This window comes from Anomaloglossus baeobatrachus, chromosome 11 (genome assembly GCF_048569485.1).
Source record: "Anomaloglossus baeobatrachus isolate aAnoBae1 chromosome 11, aAnoBae1.hap1, whole genome shotgun sequence".
NCBI lineage: Eukaryota > Metazoa > Chordata > Amphibia > Anura > Aromobatidae > Anomaloglossus > Anomaloglossus baeobatrachus.
This window is the reverse complement of record NC_134363.1, coordinates 2,630,126-2,651,172: the sequence shown is the minus strand read 5'-3', so window position 1 is coordinate 2,651,172 and position 21,047 is coordinate 2,630,126. Positions and strand designations below refer to the sequence as shown.

At 56.4% G+C, this 21,047-nt stretch overlaps 1 protein-coding gene across 1 annotated transcript in view; it reads left to right on the top strand.

Moving 5' to 3' along the window:
• The window catches only part of UBR4 (ubiquitin protein ligase E3 component n-recognin 4), a 133,649-nt gene that overhangs the window by 41,320 nt on the left and 71,282 nt on the right, over nucleotides 1–21,047 (top strand). Inside the window, 24 exon segments of the mRNA XM_075329199.1 lie at nucleotides 20–236; nucleotides 1,468–1,684; nucleotides 2,345–2,408; nucleotides 2,483–2,617; nucleotides 3,106–3,280; nucleotides 3,354–3,494; nucleotides 3,578–3,699; nucleotides 5,218–5,329; nucleotides 5,819–5,949; nucleotides 6,057–6,234; nucleotides 7,558–7,662; nucleotides 7,866–8,003; nucleotides 8,220–8,388; nucleotides 8,465–8,561; nucleotides 8,652–8,759; nucleotides 8,844–8,960; nucleotides 16,097–16,306; nucleotides 16,385–16,534; nucleotides 16,638–16,865; nucleotides 16,959–17,037; nucleotides 19,371–19,589; nucleotides 19,668–19,836; nucleotides 20,725–20,869; nucleotides 20,947–21,032. Coding sequence (XP_075185314.1) covers nucleotides 20–236; nucleotides 1,468–1,684; nucleotides 2,345–2,408; nucleotides 2,483–2,617; nucleotides 3,106–3,280; nucleotides 3,354–3,494; nucleotides 3,578–3,699; nucleotides 5,218–5,329; nucleotides 5,819–5,949; nucleotides 6,057–6,234; nucleotides 7,558–7,662; nucleotides 7,866–8,003; nucleotides 8,220–8,388; nucleotides 8,465–8,561; nucleotides 8,652–8,759; nucleotides 8,844–8,960; nucleotides 16,097–16,306; nucleotides 16,385–16,534; nucleotides 16,638–16,865; nucleotides 16,959–17,037; nucleotides 19,371–19,589; nucleotides 19,668–19,836; nucleotides 20,725–20,869; nucleotides 20,947–21,032 — 3,512 coding nt within the window.

Here is a 21,047-nt window from a genome sequence, read left to right as displayed (position 1 = left end):
AATTGATTGTCCTCTCCAGCCCGGAGGGTTTACAGTGGAAGTCACCAATAACAACAGCACCATGGTTATGACGGGCATGCGGCTGCAGATCGGCACCCAGGCCATCGAGCGGGCCCCGTCCTACATCGAGATGTTCGGGCGCACAATGCAGCTCAATCTCAGCCGAGCGCGATGGTTCGACTTTCCATTTACCCGGGAGGAAGCCTTACAAGCGGATAAGAAACTCACAATATTCAGTAAGTCATGAACCAAAATCTCAACATATGAACCACTACAGGTTAGCCTGAGGGTGGCGTCGGTGAGCCAAAATCTCCGGCAGCCCTATTCACAAAGAACAATAAACCAATGCGGAGAACATGGAGTATATCTGCAAAACACTGAAACATGTATTAGGAAAAACCACAATAAAGGACAGTCACCATATAGAAAAATATCACGGGGGATTTACAAATCCAATCATTGCGGCAGAGTCCGGTGTTACACCCTGTATTTTAAGAGTTGTATTGAAATACCCAAGATACAAAAAGTGATCAAATACAATATAGTAATAGAATCATCAACGCGCGTTTCGCACGGTATAGCTGCCTCTCCAGCTTGAAAAATCAGCCATACTGTGCGAAACGTGCGTCGATGAAGAACCAGGTTTTTATCTGGGGAATTCCAGGTGTGAGGGAGCTGACCACCTATGGAGTTGTATTGAAATACCCAAGATACAAAAAGTGATTAAATACTGTATAGTAATAGAATCAGGGTATCAAACAAAAAAAATATATAAGAACACTCTGAATATGTCTGCCTAAAGTGTGAGTCCCAGAGGGGAGGGATTTTTGACAAAATTTGCACACACCAATTCCCATATATAATGAGGGAAGGTCTTGGTAAGGTGTGGGAAATAAACCTAACTTAAATGATATACCGCAATCACATGAACGTATCAGATGTATAGTAGGCAAGAGGTTATACCGCGGCTATAAACATAAATATACCTTTAAGTAAAAAAAAAAAGTGCAGAGACCGTAGGTGGTCCCCAGATAGGAACCTGGTCTTCATCGACGCGCGTTTCGCACAGTATAGCTGCTTTTTCAAGCTGGAGAGGCAGACATACCGTGCGAATCGCGCGTTGATTATTCTATTACTATAAAGTATTTGATCACTTTTTGTATCTTGGGTATTTCAATACAACTCTTAAAATACACCCTGTAACACCGGACTCTACCCTAATGATTGAATTTGTAAATACCCCATGATATTTTTCTATGGTGATGTTTTAATCTGTTTTTAATACTGTCCTTTATTGTGGTTTTTCATAATACATTTTTCAGTGTTTTGCACACATACTCCATGTTCTCCTCATTCGTTAAATAGTCAGTAAGTGTAGACAGTACAGTGTCTCCTCACTAGTGATCGTCTGCAGCGCTGATGTCCTGTTTACATCACATATGAATAATATTGTGCCTCTTATTTCAGTCGGTGCCTCGGTGGACCCAGCCGGAGTAACCATGATAGATGCCATTAAAATATATGGAAAAACAAAGGAGCAGTTTGGCTGGCCGGACGAGCCCCCCGAGGAGTTCCCCTCCGCCTCTGTGAGCAGCGTCTGCCCCCCGAACCTGAATCAGAACAATGGTTCCACGGATGGCGAGACGGCGGCACCGCCCTCCACTAACGCCACAGTCATTGAGAGGTAAGCGGCGGTGCGGGCGGCACATCCGATGTGCCGGTGACGGGCGCAGGGGTCACATTCTGGGGCGCCTTCCGCGTTTGGGCCCTATTTGCTCTCTCGGCTTCACATGTTTTTTATTTTTTGTTGTTGTTTTTTATTTTTTTTTTCTTTGCTCCTCAAAAGTTCTGACCCCGAACCTTTAACGATCTTGGACCGGTTAGTACGTCTTCCTTACTCTGCACGAGTGAGTGTGCGCACCGTCCCCGCTGGTGTACCTCTTGCGCTTGTTTGAGTTTTTGGCCCTAAGTGCATGGCGGTGTCTGGGTAACTCATTGGTTATAGGTGAGTCCAACCAGCCATTGTAGAAAGTAAGGCTGGTGTACGGCGGATAGTCGGGCATGACCAGTTTATCCTCAAATTGTCAAGGATCCCAATGATCCACAGGGGACACCACCAAAACGCAGTCCGATGTGGCACAGGCCTGTGGCTTTGAGCGGTTTGGCTTGCACCCAGGCACCTTTTCTTGCATTAACCCTTCACCTTTGTGATTTCCGACCTTTTTACCTGATAACACAATGAAGCCGTACTCCTTGTCTTAGGCTGTAGAGAGTAGAGGCTGCAGATTCGGCCGAGACACGCGTCTGGAGACGTCTCTGACATGTCTCCTCTTTCTCTGCACAGGTTGGTGGGAAGTTCCCTGGAAGCTCTGGAAAGCTGCTTCGCCTTCGCCCCGGTGCCGGAGAAGGTAGCTGCCTGGTCTAGGGTTAAACAATGTATTTCATCATTCACACGCTAATTATTCTATTTATTGGGGCTCAGGAGAAGAACAAAGCTTCAGCTCTGGAGCTGGCGACCGTCCTGCTGTCTATGCCCACGCCATCCAGCGTCCAGCTACAGACCAAGAGCCTCCTGGCCAGTCTGCACACCAGCCGCTCTGCGTACCACAACCACAAGGTAAAAGCATGTGTGCAGGGAGGCGTGTGGCGCCCCCTTCCCTGTGTGTGGCGCTCTCCTTCCCTGTGTGTGGCGCTCTCCTTCCCTGTGTGTGGCGCTCTCCTTCCCTGTGTGTGGCGCTCTCCTTCCCTGTGTGTGGCGCTCTCCTTCCCTGTGTGTGGCGCTCTCCTTCCCTGTGTGTGGCGCTCTCCTTCCCTGTGTGTGGCGCTCTCTCCCTTCCCTGTGTGTGGCGCTCTCTCCCTTCCCTGTGTGTGGCGCTCTCTCCCTTCCCTGTGTGTGGCGCTCTCTCCCTTCCCTGTGTGTGGCGCTCTCTCCCTTCCCTGTGTGTGGCGCTCTCTCCCTTCCCTGTGTGTGGCGCTCTCTCCCTTCCCTGTGTGTGGCGCGCTCTCCCTTCCCTGTGTGTGGCGCGCTCTCCCTTCCCTGTGTGTGGCTCCGCCCTCCCTTCCCTGCACAGGGACACTTCTAAGCACTTGCTCCCTCCTGCGCAGGACCAGGCTCTGCTGAGCAATGCCGTGCAGTGTCTGAACTCCTGCACGCACGATGGGAAGGACCTGGACCCAGAAGTGTTCCAGAGACTGGTGATCACCGCCCGCTCCATCGCCATCATGCGCCCAAACAACCTGGTCCACTACACGGACTCAAAGCTGCTCTCCGCAGACCCCGGTGAGTGCACGGCCGCCTCCTCCGCACACACACAGATGTACATTGTAAATATATATACATCTTGTGTCCTCAGACCTTGAGGAAGGTAAAGACGTGGTGAAGAGCGGGGAAGGCGAGGAGGGCTTCGCCTTCATTACACAGCTGGTCAGCCAGTTCTGGAAGCTGCATGCCTCTAAGCCCAAGAACGCCTTCCTGGCCCCGGCGTGTCTGCCAGGTTTGTGCCTCACGGGTTCCCCTCCTTGTGACCTTTGACCCCAGCAGGCACCCGTATATCGAGCCGGTGCTGTTATTTTGCAGGTCTGACCCACGTGGAAGCAACAGTCAACGCCTTGGTGGATATTATACACGGATACTGCGCGTGTGAACTGGACTGCATCAACCTGGCCTCTAAAATCTACATGCAGATGCTGCTGTGCCCGGTGAGTGAGGCCGCAGGACGAGACTTAAAGGGACGGGCTACTTTCAAACAGATTTCCATTGTCTTGGCTCGGCAAAAAAAAAAAAAAAAGCAAACTGCTTTCCTAGACCCTTTGACTCCAGCGCGGTCTCCCCGCCACAGCCCCAGCGACATCACAAAAGGGCTGCAGCCAATGCGGTGCTTTTCGGCTTTTGACATCAGTAGAAGGTCTGTGATTGGCTGCAGCGCTGTCGACGTGATGTCACCAATGCGTGCAAATGTTGAGCGAAGCAGCGGTGGAGAAGAGTGCTGGACCCGGGGAGGGGAAGTAAAGCTTAACCTTGTTTATTAAAGCTGAGCTTAAGAAAAAAAAGTTGTTGCCCGGTGCTGGAAGTGGTGAGGCGGCCGGGCAAATGTTTTTATCCGTATGGGAGCTACTAAAAATTGCAAATGTTCCCTTCCACCCATGACAGCACCACCTGAGAGGTTCCGCTGTCATGGGCTTTTGAAAATCCCACTACCGGCAAGTAATTAAGATTTTCACAGCTTCCATACTAATGAATGCAGAGAGCTACCCACGTGCAACAGCCTCTCCGCAGCTCAGCCACCCGCCCCCCCCCACCTTCCTACGTGCAACAGCCTCTCCACAGCTCAGCCACCCCCCCCCCCCACCCCTACGTGCAGCGGCCTCTCCACAGCTCGGCCCCCCCTCACCCACGTGCAGCGGCCTCTCCACAGCTCGGCCCCCCCTCACCCACGTGCAGCGGCCTCTCCACAGCTCGGCCCCCCCTCACCCACGTGCAGCGGCCTCTCCACAGCTCGGCCCCCCCTCACCCACGTGCAGCGGCCTCTCCACAGCTCGGCCCCCCCTCACCCACGTGCAGCGGCCTCTCCACAGCTCGGCCCCCCCTCACCCACGTGCAGCGGCCTCTCCACAGCTCGGCCCCCCCTCACCCACGTGCAGCGGCCTCTCCACAGCTCGGCCCCCCCTCACCCACGTGCAGCGGCCTCTCCACAGCTCGGCCCCCCCTCACCCACGTGCAGCGGCCTCTCCACAGCTCGGCCCCCCCTCACCCACGTGCAGCGGCCTCTCCACAGCTCGGCCCCCCCCCTCACCCACGTGCAGCGGCCTCTCCACAGCTCGGCCCCCCCTCCCCCTCCCCGTGTGCTGCGGCCTCTCCACAGCTCGCCCCCCCTCCCCGTGTGCTGCAGCCTCTCCACAACTCGGCCCCCCTCCCCGTGTGCTGCGGCCTCTCCACAGCTCGGGCCCCCCTCGTGTGCTGCGGCCTCTCCACAGCTCGGGCCCCCCTCGTGTGCTGCGGCCTCTCCACAACTCAGGGCCCCCCCCGTGTGCTGCGGCCTCTCCACAGCTCACCACCCACGTGGCCACGTTCTCCAGAGACATGAGGGTCCCAGCGGTCAGGCTTGCATCTTATAGGTTCATGGTGCATCCTATGTGCACGTTGCGATTAACCCTTTAACCATCAGTGTTGGGCACCTGAGGCTGCAGCAGTTTCTCAATATCTTGCTCTCTTCCCAGGATCCGTCTGTCAGCTTCTCCTGCAAACAAGCTCTGATTCGTGTGCTCCGTCCCCGGAATAAACGCCGTCACGTGACTCTCCCGTCCTCGCCACGAAGCAACACGCCCATGGGTAAGTGCGCTGGAGACCGGCAGCACGCGAGCTTAATCAGCAGCCGTCGTTTACTGATCCAGGCTCCCTCTGCTCCTTGTGATGTGACTATAGATGATTAATCCCTCTCGGTGTCACAGCAGCGAGTTTTATCCCCTAGTGTCATGGCGTCCGTGTTCTTCCGGCTGAGATTCCCACCTTCCTCCTTTTTTACCCCTCAAAGACTGGAGCTTCTGGATAGACACCCGTACATCACCATCTCCATTCCCTCTAGGTTGGAGAGCTTGGTTTCCTTCAGGTGTGGCTGTCATTAGGATGCCTCCGCCATACAAGGACCTCTTTAACCGTGAGCACTTGGGTTTCTATCACCCTTGGCTAGGAAGGGTCTCCTTTCATTGTGGTGGTTATGGTGGTGTCACATGCAGGCAGCCATGTTGTTTTAGTCGGGTGCGAGCGGATGGCGGGTTTTTTTTTTTTTTTTTATCATCATCTCTGTGTTTCCCGGCCCAGGGGACAAGGACGACGACGATGACGACGAGGCAGAAGATAAGCTGCAGACGTCAGGGATGGCAAATGGAGAACACCTCCGTCAGCAGAGCCAGGAGCAGAACGAGGTGGACCACGGAGACTTCGAGATGGTGGTGAGAATTGTGTGTACTGCCCGAGCCTCGCCTGTAACTTTACTTTCCACCGCTTCACCTCGTCTGACCAGAAGGACTAAGCCCCGTCGCCTTATTTGTTTCATCAGTCGGAATCCATGGTGCTGGAGAGCGCCGACAGCGTCAATAACGGCAACCCATCGCCATTAGAGGCTCTCCTCGCGGGAGCGGAGGGATTCCCGCCAATGCTGGACATCCCACCGGACGCGGATGATGAGACCATGGTGGAGCTGGCCATCGCCCTGAGTCTGCAGCAGGATCAGCAAGGTACGCACCACGAATAATGTCGCCCGTTGTGCTGTGTAACCCCTGGATCTGTTGACTGTGAGGGAAATCCTGTGATATGATGAGAATTATGGCAAAATCAGCCAGTTGGTCCTACACATACACCCCCTCCCTGCACACACAGAGATTCCCCTCAGATCACTCAGCATCTGGGAAGGTGTCAAATCCAATTACACTGCCAAGCCAGAGGAAGACACCCCCCCCCCCCCCCCCCACTCTGGGGGATATGTCCATTCATCAAGGGAGTGGGTGGGAAACTGAAAAACCTCGAAGCTTCAAAGGGATCCGGGACCCACTTTCCCAGCAGGAGTTCATATTCCTGACTCCGTAACATCATATACAGTTATATTACCGTGCGTCTGAGCCACGCACGCACTAAATCGTTAAAATCGGGACTCCGCACCTCTGCATATCCTCGAATTCTTTGTCGCGCCCTGGGGCGGCGAGATACAGAGAACTGCGAGTAGGAGTCCAGTAGAGGAGTCGTGCTTGGACTCAGTAGGCAGAGGGGACACAGATGGATCTGATGACACCAGAACCGTCCCGATCGGACCTCCCAGTCCAGAGTTGCGGATCATGTTCACTTTGGGATATTATATTAGACTCCGGACAGGGGTCGGGCAGTACACCCCTGCGAGGTCACCAGGTGGGAGGGGACATGGATTGTAGCCAGTTTGATAAAGACAATGTGGACATTCTTGGCTTGTCTTTACTCGGGTCATGCGTACTATACACATGTGAGGAAGTCCATGAAACCCTGGTCAAACGGCGCCCCCCTGTGGCCACACTCATAAGGTAACTGCTTGAACTGATGTTTGTGACCACGTCTTATCTGTAAATGTACTGACGTATATATTCTGTAAATTCTATCCTGTATATATTGTATCTAGTGTGCCCTTAAGGCGATTAAAATATATAGTTTAATCTTGGGCTGTTCTGTTATTTCAATCCTGAATTCCACGTCTGTGAGCTCGGCGAATAGTTATCATAATCGATTGGTGGCAGCGAGTTTATGCCAAGGATCATTGTGGGGCGACCAGTGAGATCTGGGGAGGTTTATATATATATTCCGTCCGCCGGAGTCGGGGGAATATATACCTTACTCTCACCGAGAACCCTTCAATCATCGGCACAGGAGAATAGCGGCCTCCGTGTTTATTGTCGGGCAATTCCATAATTGGCCTGACTATATAAGAGGGGCGCTAGAGAGCGAGTCACGTGCTTGCTCGGTCTGGTGGAAAGGAGGGGTGTAACTTCCGCTTCCTCCCCCTTTTCCTGACATATGACCATCCTCCGACCCCTCAGGGAGCAGCAGCAGCGCGCTGGGTCTTCAGAGTCTGGGATTGTCGGGACAAGCCCCAAGCTCCTCGTCGTTGGACGCCGGAACCCTGTCCGACACCACTGCATCAGGTAACGGTAGTGCAGGCAAACCACATGGGACGTGGCACCTCTAACTCTACTTCCAGGGAGCTCCGCCGCCGCTTGCTTGGGGTAATGGCACGGCTTTGCCCTAATCCAGTGGCTCCGTGGCGGGGGGGGGGGGGTCGGTGTCTCGCTGGCTCGGTAGTTAGAGACTGTGTTTTTACCTGTAACAGCTCTCCTCATGCTTATAGCTCCAGCATCGGATGATGAAGGCAGCACGGCCGCAACCGATGGCTCCACACTGCGCACCTCCCCGGCAGACCACGGAGGGAGCGTGGGCTCAGAGAGTGGTGGCAGTGCCGTGGATTCGGTGGCTGGTGAGCATAGTGGTACGTCTGTGCCCATGTAGTGTGAGGAGTTGGACTGACGAGGCGGTTATACATTATTCAGCCCGCGCTCCGGAGCGGTGTGTGACGCAGCCAGTGTTTGCCGGGAGAGTTTAGGTGGACTCGGTGTCGTGGTTTACGTGTCTCCTCTGTATTTCACCCACTCGTGTTTAGATCACGGTCTTTCCAGTAAGTGTACGTCTCTCTATTCTCTTTCAGTGTCTGGTCGGAGCAGTGCGTACGGGGACACCGCCGTCGAGGGTCACCCCACCGGACCGGGAAGTATAAGTTCTAGCACCGGAGCCATCAGCACCGCAGCCGGACCGCACGAAGGTGAAGGATCAGAGGGTGAAGGAGAGACTGAGGGCGACGCACACACCAGCAACAGGTCTGTACGGACTTCATAGAATAACCACACGTGAGCGGTCGGCGATGACTGACCGCATGCCTGTGTCCCTCCATAGACTCCACATGGTGCGACTAATGCTCCTGGAGCGCCTCCTGCTGTCCATGCCGAGTCTCCGCAATGTTGGAGGAGTCCGGGCCATTCCCTACATGCAGGTACGGATCACTGACCGTCCGGCACAATCATCTCGCTGGCGTCTCCTCTCGTCGTGTGTTAACAATCGTGGGGCGACTTTTGTTCTCCAGGTGGTGCTGATGCTGACCGCCGATCTGGACGGAGAAGACGAGAAGGATAAAGGCGCCTTGGATAACCTCCTGTCCCAGCTCATCGCAGAACTGGGGTTAGATAAAAAGGTACCGGCGGGATCCCCGCTCGGGGGGGCGGATGTGACGGGGTTCTGGACGAGTATTTGTATTGTTCCTTTATGAATTATTTAGGATGTCTCTAAGAAGAACGAGCGCACCCCTCTGAACGAGGTCCACCTCGTGGTCATGCGGCTGCTGAGCGTCTTCATGTCCAGGACAAAGTCGGGGTCCAAATCCTCCATCTGCGAGGTATGTGGGGGTCACCTGAGCTTGGTCCTGGGAACAGTCTGTTGTCATCCCAGACTCCTCTTCTGGCGCGGCGTCATTGCTCTGGTGTCGCTCCGGGGGTCAGTGTCAGGTAGGACGCAGCACAACACCACAGACCAGGGTCCAGCGAACCGTCTGCCCTCATCCCCGGCTCCTCTTCTGGTGCGGCGTCATTGCTCTGGTGTCGCTCCGGGGGTCAGTGTCAGGTAGGACGCAGCACAACACCATGCACCAGGGTCCAGCGAACTGTCTGCCCTCGTCCCAGACTCCTCTTCTGGTGCGGCGTCATTGCTCTGGTGTCGCTCCGGGGGTCAGTGTCAGGTAGGACGCAGCACAACACCACAGACCAGGGTCCAGCGAACCGTCTGCCCTCGTCCCCGGCTCCTCTTCTGGCGCGGCGTCATTGCTCTGGTGTCGCTCCGGGGGTCAGTGTCAGGTAGGACGCAGCACAACACCACAGACCAGGGTCCAGCGAACCGTCTGCCCTCGTCCCCGGCTCCTCTTCTGGCGCGGCGTCTTCTTCGTCGCTCTATTGGGAGACCCAGACGATTGGATGTATAGCACTGCCTCCGGAGGCCACACAAAGCAATTACACTAAAAAGTAAGGCCCCTCCCCTTCTGGCTATACACCCCCAGTGGGATCACTGGCTCACCAGTTTTCTGCTTTGTGCGAAGGAGGTCAGACATCCATGCATAGCTCCACTGTTTGTAGTCAGCAGTAGCTGCTGGCTATATCGGATGGAAGAAAAGAGGGCCCATATGGGGCCCCCAGCATGCTCCCTTCTCACCCGCGGTGGTGCTTGTAAGGTTGAGGTACCTATTGCTGGTACAGAGGCTGGAGCCCACATGCTGTTTTCCTTCCACATCCCCTGGAGGGCTCTGTGGAAGTGGGATCTTGCCGGCCCCCAAGCCCTGGGGCCGGGCTCCATCCACAGACCCATAGAACCTGCTGGATTTGGAGCGGGAGTGCCGTTCAGGGACAAGGCCCTGCAACTTTCAGGTACTCTGTGTCCCCGGCAGGCACGGACACTCTCAGGCTTGCTGAGCGTTATAGTGCGCCGGGGACAATAGCGCTGTGCGCCGGGGTTAGGTCACTGCAGCTTTGCTGAGTGACGTTTCATGTTGGGAACTACTGCGCCGACCGCTCCTGGAGCGGCGGCGCAGCTGCGACTTGTAGTGCGCCGGGGACTTTGCGCCGACCGCGCTTTTACGGCGGCGGCGCTTCTAACTTTAGCCCCCGGCTTCTGCGGCCTAGCGCCGCTTCGTTCCCGCCCCCACCCTGTCAATCAGGGTAGGGGAGAGACGCTGCTCAATTAACAGCGCCGAGGGCTGGAGCTTTATTTACATGCTCCAGCCCTCTCACTAGGCACAGGGGGAAGCAGACTTCCCGCTCTTCGTCTGTATACGCCCAGGGCCCGCCCCCCCTCTCCACAAGGACGCCGGCAGCCATTACACATGCGGTCTGGCTGGGGAAGGGCAGCAGGCTCTGGGAGACCCAGACTAAAGGGATTTCGGCGACCACACACCCGCTCCTAAGCGGGCGGTAAGCAGCACTTTAGTGCTGGCCCCACTAGTGCCTCAGTGATATTAGTGTACTTTTTTCTTGGTACCATATATATATATATATATAGTTGCACTGTAAGGTCGCTTCTTGGCTGGACACCCTGTACTGCTCTGAGGAGGCAGCAACATGTCATCCGCAAAACGCAAGGGTGCCAAGGCACAGGCTGTGTACACTGTTTGTACTGCATGTGGGGCTAATCTACCAGCAGGCTCCAACGACTCTCATTGTGTGCAATGTTCAGTCCCAGTGGCACTTCGTCAGCCAGAGCCTATTGTGGTGGTAGCCCAGGCAGAGGCGCCTGTGAACCCTGCCCCGGTGACGGGGACAGACTTTGCAGTTTTTGCTGATAAAATGTCTGTGACTATGACAAAAATCCTGGAGACCTTGCAGTCCAGGCCAGTTACTCAGACCATGGACACTGCTGTGTCTATGCTCTCCGGTCCCCCTCAGTTGGAACTAATCCGTACTTCAGGGGGGTCTCAAGCATCACAGGCTGAAGTCTCTGACTCAGATGACAGTCCCAGGCAGCCTAAGCGAGCTCGCTGGGAAAGACCCTCCACGTCATCACACTGCTCAGGGTCTCGGCGAGAAGAGTCTCTCTGTGATGACACTGAGGACGGTGACCAGGATTCTAATCCTGAGGCCCCTCTCAATCTGGATGCCCCTGATGGTGACGCCATGGTTAATGACCTTATATCGGCAATTAATAGGCTGTTGGATATTTCTCCCCCAGCCCCTTCTGCAGAGGAGGCAGCTGCACAGCAGGAGAAGTTCCATTTCCTATATCCCAAGCGTAAATTAAGTGCTTTTTTGGACCACTCTGACTTCAGAGAATCGATCCAGAAACACGACGCTCATCCAGACAAGCGTTTCTCTAAAAGTTCTAAGGATACCCGTTATCCTTTTCCCTCTGAGGTGGCCAAACGCTGGACCCAGTGTCCAAAGGTGGATCCCCCAATTTCCAAGCTTGCGGCTAGATCCATAGTCGCAGTAGAGGATGGCGCTTCACTTAAAGATGCCAACGACAGACAGATGGACCTTTGGTTGAAATCTGTCTATGAATCTATCGGCGCGTCGTTTGCTCCAGCATTCGCGGCCGTGTGGGCACTCCAAGCTATTTCAGCTGGTTTAGCACAGGTGGATGCTTTCATGCATCCAGCAGTGCCGCAAGTGGCGTCCCTAACTTCGCAAATGTCTGCGTTTGCGACCTATGCTATCAATGCTGTCCTAGAATCTACGAGCCGTACCGCTATGGCGTCCGCCAATTCTGTGGTTTTGCGCAGAGCCTTGTGGTTAAAGGACTGGAAAGCAGATGCTGGTTCCAAAAAATGCTTAACCAGCTTGCCATTATCTAGAGACAGACTGTTTGGTGAGCCATTGGCTGAAATCATAAAACAGTCCAAGGGTAAGGACTCTTCCTTACCACAGCCCAGAGCAAGTAAACCTCAACAGAAAAAGTGGCAGTCGAGGTTTCGGTCCTTTCGAGGCTCGGGCAAGGCCCAATTCTCCTCGTCCAAAAGGACTCAGAAAGAACAAGGGAGCTCAGATTCCTGGCGGGCTCACTCACGCCCCAGGAAAACAAATGGAGGAACCGCTTCCAAAGCGGCTACCTCATGACTTTCGGCCTCCTCCCTCCGCATCCTCGGTCGGTGGCAGGCTCTCCCGCTTTTGCGACATTTGGCTGTCACAGGTCAAAGACCGGTGGGTAACAGACATTCTGTCTCGCGGGTACAGAATCGAGTTCAGTTCTCGGCCTCCACTTCGGTTCTTCAGAACCTCCCCACACCCCAACCGAGCAGATGCCCTGCTGCAGGCGGTGGACTCTCTAAGAGCAGAAGGAGTCGTGATCCCTGTCCCCCCTCACGAACGGGGGCGAGGATTTTACTCCAATCTCTTTGTGGTTCCAAAAAAGGACGGCTCCTTCCGTCCTGTTCTGGACCTAAAACTGCTCAACAAGCATGTGAACGCCAGGCGGTTCCGGATGGAATCCCTCCGCTCAGTCATTGCCTCAATGTCTCAAGGAGATTTCCTAGCATCAATAGACATCAAAGATGCTTATCTCCACGTGCCGATTGCTACAGAGCACCAACGCTTTCTACGCTTCGTGATAGGAGACGACCATCTTCAGTTCGTAGCTCTGCCATTTGGTCTGGCGACAGCCCCTCGGGTGTTCACCAAGATCATGGCGGCAGTGGTAGCAGTCTTGCACTCTCACGGACACTCTGTGATCCCTTACTTGGACGATCTACTGGTCAAGGCACCCTCTCAAGAGGCATGCCAACTCAGCCTGAATGTTGCACTGGAGACTCTCCAGGCGTTCGGGTGGATCATCAACTTCCCAAAGTCAAATCTGTCACCGACCCAATCACTAACGTATCTTGGCATGGAGTTTCATACTCTCTCAGCGATAGTGAAGCTTCCGCTGGACAAGCAGCGGTCTCTACAGACTGGGGTGCAGGCTCTCCTTCCAAGTCAGCCGCACTCCTTAAGACGCCTCATGCACTTCCTCGGGAAGATGGTGGCGGCAATGGAGGCGGTTCCGTTTGCGCAGTTTCATCTGCGTCCACTTCAATGGGACATTCTCCGCCAATGGGACGGGAAGTCAACATCCCTGGACAGGAAAGTCTCCCTTTCCCAGACGGCCAAAGACTCTCTGCAGTGGTGGCTTCTTCCCACCTCATTATCACAGGGAAGATCCTTCCTACCACCGTCTTGGGCGGTGGTCACGACAGATGCGAGTCTGTCAGGGTGGGGAGCAGTCTTTCTCCACCACAGGGCTCAGGGTACGTGGTCTCAGCAGGAGTCCACCCTTCAGATCAATGTTCTGGAAATCAGAGCAGTGTATCTTGCCCTACTAGCCTTCCAGCAGTGGCTGGAAGGAAGGCAGATCCGAATTCAGTCGGACAACTCCACAGCGGTGGCATACATCAACCACCAAGGGGGGACACGCAGTCGGCAAGCCTTCCAGGAAGTCCGGCGGATTCTGATGTGGGTGGAAGCCACAGTCTCCACCATATCCGCGGTTCACATCCCCGGCGTAGAAAACTGGGAAGCAGACTTCCTAAGTCGCCAGGGCATGGACGCAGGGGAATGGTCCCTTCACCCAGACGTGTTTCAGGAAATCTGTCGCCGCTGGGGGGTGCCGGACGTCGACCTAATGGCGTCACGGCACAACAACAAGGTCCCAACCTTCATGGCACGGTCTCGCGATCAAAGAGCGCTGGCGGCAGACGCCCTAGTGCAAGATTGGTCGCAGTTCCGGCTCCCTTATGTGTTTCCACCTCTGGCACTCTTGCCCAGAGTGCTACGCAAGATCAGATCCGATTGCAGCCGCGTCATACTTGTCGCCCCAGACTGGCCGAGGAGGGCGTGGTATCCGGATCTGTGGCAGCTCACGGTCGGCCAACCGTGGGCACTCCCACACCGACCAGACTTACTGTCCCAAGGGCCGTTTTTCCATCGGAATTCTGCGGCCCTGAACCTGACTGCGTGGCCATTGAGTCCTGGATCCTAACGTCTTCAGGATTGTCCCAAGGTGTCGTTGCCACCATGAGACAGGCTAGGAAGCCCACGTCCGCTAAGATCTACCACAGAACGTGGAGGATATTTTTATCCTGGTGCTCTGCTCAGGGAGTGTCTCCCTGGCCATTTGCATTGCCTACCTTTCTTTCTTTCCTGCAATCTGGGTTAGAAAAAGGTTTGTCGCTCGGCTCCCTTAAAGGTCAGGTCTCGGCGCTATCCGTCTTTTTTCAGAGGCGTTTGGCACGCCTTCCTAAGGTGCGCACGTTCCTACAGGGGGTTTGCCATATCGTACCCCCGTACAAGCGGCCGTTAGATCCATGGGATCTGAACAGGGTACTAGTTGCCCTCCAGAAGCTGCCCTTCGAGCCTCTGAAGGAGGTTTCACTTTCTAGACTATCACAGAAAGTGGCTTTTCTGGTAGCGATCACATCTCTTCGGAGAGTGTCTGAGCTGGCAGCGCTGTCATCCAAGGCTCCCTTCCTGGTCTTCCACCAGGACAAGGTGGTGCTGCGCCCCATTCAGGAGTTTCTCCCGAAGGTGGTATCCTCTTTTCATCTTAATCAGGATATCTCTTTGCCTTCGTTTTGTCCTCATGCAGTTCATCGGTATGAGAAGGATTTACATTTGTTAGATCTGGTGAGAGCACTCAGAATCTACATTTCCCGCACGGCGCCCTTGCGCCGTTCGGATGCACTCTTTGTCCTTGTCGCTGGTAAGCGCAAAGGGTCGCAGGCTTCTAAAGCCACCCTGGCTCGATGGATCAAAGAACCAATTCTTGAAGCCTACCGTTCTGCTGGGCTTCCGGTTCCATCAGGGCTGAAGGCCCATTCTACCAGAGCCGTGGGTGCGTCCTGGGCATTACGACACCAGGCTACGGCTCAACAGGTGTGCCAGGCAGCTACCTGGTCGAGTCTGCACACTTTCACCAAACATTATCAGGTGCATACCTATGCTTCGGCGGACGCCAGCCTAGGTAGAAGAGTCCTGCAGGCGGCAGTTGCCTCCCCGTAGGGGAGGGCTGTCTTCGCAGCTCTAACATAAGGTATTTCTTTACCCACCCAGGGACAGCTTTTGGACGTCCCAATCGTCTGGGTCTCCCAATAGAGCGCCGAAGAAGAAGGGAATTTTGTTACTTACCGTAAATTCCTTTTCTTCTAGCTCTTATTGGGAGACCCAGCACCCGCCCTGTTGTCCTTCGGGATTTTTGGTTTGTTTGCGGGTACACATGTTGTTCATGTTGAACGGTTTTCTGTTCTCCGATGTTACTCGGAGTGAATTTGTTTAAACCAGTTATTGGCTTTCCTCCTTCTTGCTTTTGCACTAAAACTGGTGAGCCAGTGATCCCACTGGGGGTGTATAGCCAGAAGGGGAGGGGCCTTACACTTTTTAGTGTAATTGCTTTGTGTGGCCTCCGGAGGCAGTGCTATACACCCAATCGTCTGGGTCTCCCAATAGGAGCTAGAAGAAAAGGAATTTACGGTAAGTAACAAAATTCCCTTCATTGCTCTGGTGTCGCTCCGGGGGTCAGTGTTGGGACGCAGCACAACACCACAGACCAGGGTCCAGCGAACCGTCTGCCCTCGTCCCCGGCTCCTCTTCTGGTGCGGCGTCATTGCTCTGGTGTCGCTCCGGGGGTCAGTGTCGGGTAGGACGCAGCACAACACCACAGACCAGGGTCCTGCGCACTGATACAATGGTCTCTAGTGACAGGGCCACTAATGGTGAATGTCGGCAGCGCCGGCTAGAAATGGGGGATGGGTAGGACAACACCATGCACTGGGGTCCTGTGAAACGATACACTGGTCTCTAGTCACAGGGCCACTAATGGTGAATGTCTGCAGCGCCGGCTATAAATGGGGGATGGGCAGGACAATCCGTTCAGCTCTATTGCATTAGTCTATGGAATAAAGCTGATTTTTTGTTGCATAAGTTTGCACACCCCGTGGCTGTAGTGGCTGCCGTCACTACCACTGATCTTGGAAATGTGGAAGCCTTTCCTAGCGCTCAGGACTGGTTTTTTTTTTCCCCCCAGTCGTCCTCTCTGATCTCCAGTGCCACAGCGACGGCTCTCCTGAGCTCGGGGGCTGTGGACTACTGTCTCCACGTCCTCAAGTCCCTCCTGGACTACTGGAAGAGCCAGCAGAGCGACGAGGAGCCGGTGGCCACCAGCCAGCTCCTGAAGCCTCACACCACCTCGTCTCCTCCGGACATGAGCCCCTTCTTCCTCCGCCAGTATGTGAAGGTAAGGAGCCAGGACACTGAGTCCCTTTCTTTGCATATTTTCGGGGGGCTTCGGTGTGACCCCCGTTTGCTCTCTCAGGGTCATGCTGCAGACGTCTTCCAGGCCTACACTCAGCTGCTGACCGAGATGGTTCTCCGACTACCTTACCAGATTAAGAAAATTGCCGACACCAATTCGCGCATCCCTCCCCCGGTGTTTGATCACTCGTGGTTCTACTTCCTGTCTGAGGTGTGTATACCGCCAGATGTAAACACCCCGGCGCGGCGATGTCACGTTCTCATTCCAGATCAGTCTCCATGTTTGATTAACGACATTTTTCTCTTTTGCTCAGTACCTGATGATTCAGCAGACGCCGTTCGTTCGCCGTCAAGTGCGGAAACTTCTTCTGTTCATTTGCGGCTCGAAGGAAAAATACCGCCAGCTCCGCGACCTTCACACACTCGATTCCCACGTCCGCGGCATCAAGAAGTTACTGGAGGAGCACGGGATCTTCCTGCGTGCAAGCGTCGTGACGGCGAGCTCCGGATCCGCACTGCAGTACGACACGCTGATCAATCTGGTGAGAAGCGAAAGATCCCACCCGTCCCCTCCAGCCCCCCTCAGGCGTAAAATGCCGGATGGGGCGAGGTCTAAACGCTGCTGTTTGTTTCAGATGGAACATCTAAAAGCCTGCGCTGAAATCGCGTCCCAGCGAACCGTCAACTGGCAGAAGTTCTGCGTCAAGGACGACTGTAAGCGGATCGCGGGTTTATTTTTGTATTACCGTATTTTTCGGATTATAAGATGCACTTTTCTTCCCATAAATTTGAGAGAAAAATGAGGGGTGCATCTTATAATCCGAATGCACCTTACCAGGAGGTGTTGGAGGTAGAGGCAATGGGGGGGGCCTGCGGGGCGCTGTGTTTGGGGGGGGCGAATGGTGATGAAGGGGCATCCTGAATGTCGGCGGTGCAGTCTTCAAATAATGGCGCCCGGATTTGGCGCATGCGCAGATGGAGCGCTCAGCTCGAGATCTCATCTGTGCACGCATCGTCTCCGGCCCATTGATCTCCCAGCAGCGGACTTCAGGAAAATGGCGCCAGGAGGTGGCGCATGCACAGATGAGATCTCGGCTTGACATTGAGCCGATAGCTCATTTTGGCCACGCGCCAACTCCGGGTGCCATTTTTGTGAAGCCCACACCACCGACAGTGTCTTGGACACCCGCAGCACTGCCTGCAGCATTGTCCTACTCCACCACCGCCCCTGCCTCCTGTGACCCCGCTGCACCTCCGCCCCTGCCTCCTGTCACCCCGCTCCACCACCGCCCCTGCCTCCTGTCACCCCGCTCCACCACCGCCCCTGCCTCCTGTGACCCCGCTCCACCACCGCCCCTGCCTCCTGTGACCCCGCTCCACCTCCGCCCCTGCCTCCTGTGACCCCGCTGCACCTCCGCCCCTGCCTCCTGTGACCCCGCTGCACCTCCGCCCCTGCCTCCTGTGACCCCGCTGCACCTCCGCCCCTGCCTCCTGTGACCCCGCTGCACCTCCGCCCCTGCCTCCTGTGACCCCGATCCACCACTGGCCCTGCCTCCTGTGACCCCGATCCACCACTGGCCCTGCCTCCTGTGACCCCGATCCACCACCGCCCCTGCCTCCTGTGACCCCGCTCCACCACCGCCCCTGCCTCCTGTGACCCCGCTCCACCTCCGCCCCTGCCTCCTGTGACCCCGCTCCACCTCCGCCCCTGCCTCCTGTGACCCCGCTCCACCTCCGCCCCTGCCTCCTGTGACCCCGCTCCACCACCGCCCCTGCCTCCTGTGACCCCGCTCCACCACCGCCCCTGCCTCCTGTGACCCCGCTCCACCACCGCCCCTGCCTCCTGTGACCCCGCTCCACCACCGCCCCTGCCTCCTGTGACCCCGCTCCACCACCGCCCCTGCCTCCTGTGACCCCGCTCCACCACCGCCCCTGCCTCCTGTGACCCCGCTCCACCACCGCCCCTGCCTCCTGTGACCCCGCTCCACCACCGCCCCTGCCTCCTGTGACCCCGCTCCACCACCGCCCCTGCCTCCTGTGACCCCGCTCCACCACCGCCCCTGCCTCCTGTGACCCCGCTCCACCACCGCCCCTGCCTCCTGTGACCCCGCTCCACCACCGCCCCTGCCTCCTGTGACCCCGCTCCACCACCGCCCCTGCCTCCTGTGACCCCGCTCCACCACCGCCCCTGCCTCCTGTGACCCCCGCTCCACCACCGCCCCTGCCTCCTGTGACCCCGCTCCACCACCGCCCCTGCCTCCTGTGACCCCGCTCCACCACCGCCCCTGCCTCCTGTGACCCCGCTCCACCACCGCCCCTGCTTCCTGTGACCCCGCTGCACCACCGCCCCTGCTTCCTGTGACCCCGCTGCACCTCCGCCCCTGCCTCCTGTGACCCCGCTGTACCTCCGCCCCTGCCTCCTGTGACCCCGCTGTACCTCCGCCCCTGCCTCCTGTGACCCCGCTGTACCTCCGCCCCTGCCTCCTGTGACCCCGATCCACCACCGACCCTGCCTCCTGTGACCCCGCTCCACCACCGACCCTGCCTCCTGTGACCCCGCTCCACCACCGACCCTGCCTCCTGTGACCCCGCTCCACCACCGGCCCTGCCTCCTGTGACCATGCTCCACCATCGCCCTGCCTCCTGTGACCCCGCTCCACCACCGGTAATACACCACCACATTATAAGACAGACCCCTTTTTGTTTTCTTTAAAATTTGGGGTGTCTTTTTTTTTTTTTTTTTTTTTTTTTTTTATAATTCGATGCGTCTTGGGACGGGCCCTTCAATGCTCATCCGATAATGGGGTATTAATGACCTATCCACAGGATGTGTCCTCAGATTCAGATCATGGTGGCTCTGACCCCCGGAACCACCTCTGATCAGCTGTTATTGGTCCTGGCGGAGCTGCCGCCTCTGGTCCATGAATGGGGTACCGGATGTTAGACCTCCACCGATCTGGTATTGACGATCGGTCCCGGTCATCAATATCCCATAACCAGACAGCCCCTTTAACAATCCCTTTTACTGCTTGGCTTCTTTTCCGCAGCCGTCCTGTACTTCCTGCTGCAGGTCAGCTTCTTGGTGGATGAAGGGGTGTCCCCCGTCCTCCTGCAGCTCCTCTCCTGCGCTCTCTGCGGCAGCAAAGTCCTCTCCACAGCTTCAGGTTCCTCCTCTGCGCCCTCGTCCAGCTCTGGGCAGCCGGGATCTCAGAGCAAGTCATCGACCAAGAAGAGCAAAAAGGAAGAGAAAGACAAGGACAAGGAAGGTGAGAGTCCTGCGGGTGCGACACGGGGGCCAGATCAGCCAATCATTCTAGGTGTGTAATAATGGTGGGGTCTTCCAGGTGATGGCTCCAATTCTCAGGAGGAGCAGCTCTGCACCGCGCTCGTCAACCAGCTCAACAAATTTGCAGACAAGGAGACGCTGATCCAGTTCCTGCGCTGCTTCCTGCTGGAGTCCAATGCATCGTCTGTGCGCTGGCAGGCTCATTGCTTAGCACTGCACATCTACAGGTAAGAGCGTCCACAAGTGCACATACTGTATGCCGGGGATTAGGCCACCACCCCAGCATCCGCCATGCTGTATGCCGGGGATTAGGCATCCGCCATGCTGTATGCCGGGGGTGAGGCATCCGCCACGCTGTATGCCGGGGGGTGAGGCATCCGCCACGCTGTATGCCGGGGGGTGAGGCATCCGCCACGCTGTATGCCGGGGGGGTGAGGCATCCGCCACGCTGTATGCCGGGGGGTGAGGCATCCGCCACGCTGTATGCCGGGGGGTGAGGCATCCGCCACGCTGTATGCCGGGGGGTGAGGCATCCGCCACGCTGTATGCCGGGGGGTGAGGCATCCGCCACGCTGTATGCCGGGGGGTGAGGCATCCGCCACGCTGTATGCCGGGGGTGAGGCATCCGCCACGCTGTATGCCGGGGGTGAGGCATCCGCCACGCTGTATGCCGGGGGTGAGGCATCCGCCACGCTGTATGCCGGGGGTGAGGCATCCGCCACGCTGTATGCCGGGGGTGAGGCATCCGCCACGCTGTGTGCCGGGGGTGAGGCATCCGCCACGCTGTGTGCCGGGGGTGAGGCATCCGCCACGCTGTGTGCCGGGGGTGAGGCATCCGCCACGCTGTGTGCCGGGGGTGAGGCATCCGCCACGCTGTGTGCCGGGGGTGAGGCATCCGCCACGCTGTGTGCCGGGGGTGAGGCATCCGCCATGCTATGTACATTCCCCCATCAGACGTGTATACTGTGCCGCCTTCAGGCGCAGATTAGACTCTCCGAGGCTCCTCCTGGTTCCTCCTTGCGCTCGATGGTGTCCCGTGTATATGGCGGTACCTGTAAAGCGCCCGTGTCATCGCTTTCATTCCCGCTGATATAAATGACTTGTTGTGATTTCAGGAACTCTAACAAGGCCCAGCAGGAGCTGCTCCTCGACCTCATGTGGTCCATTTGGCCTGAGCTCCCGGCCTACGGACGCAAAGCCGCTCAGTTCGTCGACCTCCTGGGATACTTCTCCCTGAAGACTCCTCAGACAGAGAAGAAGGTGCGCGTCCGTACATCTTGGACCACGACCCGGCTTCATATTTTCTGAGCGATTCAATGTCATCTCTTGTTCCGCAGTTCAAGGAATATTCCCAAAAGGCTGTGGAGATCCTGAGGACCCAAAACCACATCCTGACCAATCACCCCAACTCCAATATCTACAAGTAAGCGCCTGTTCC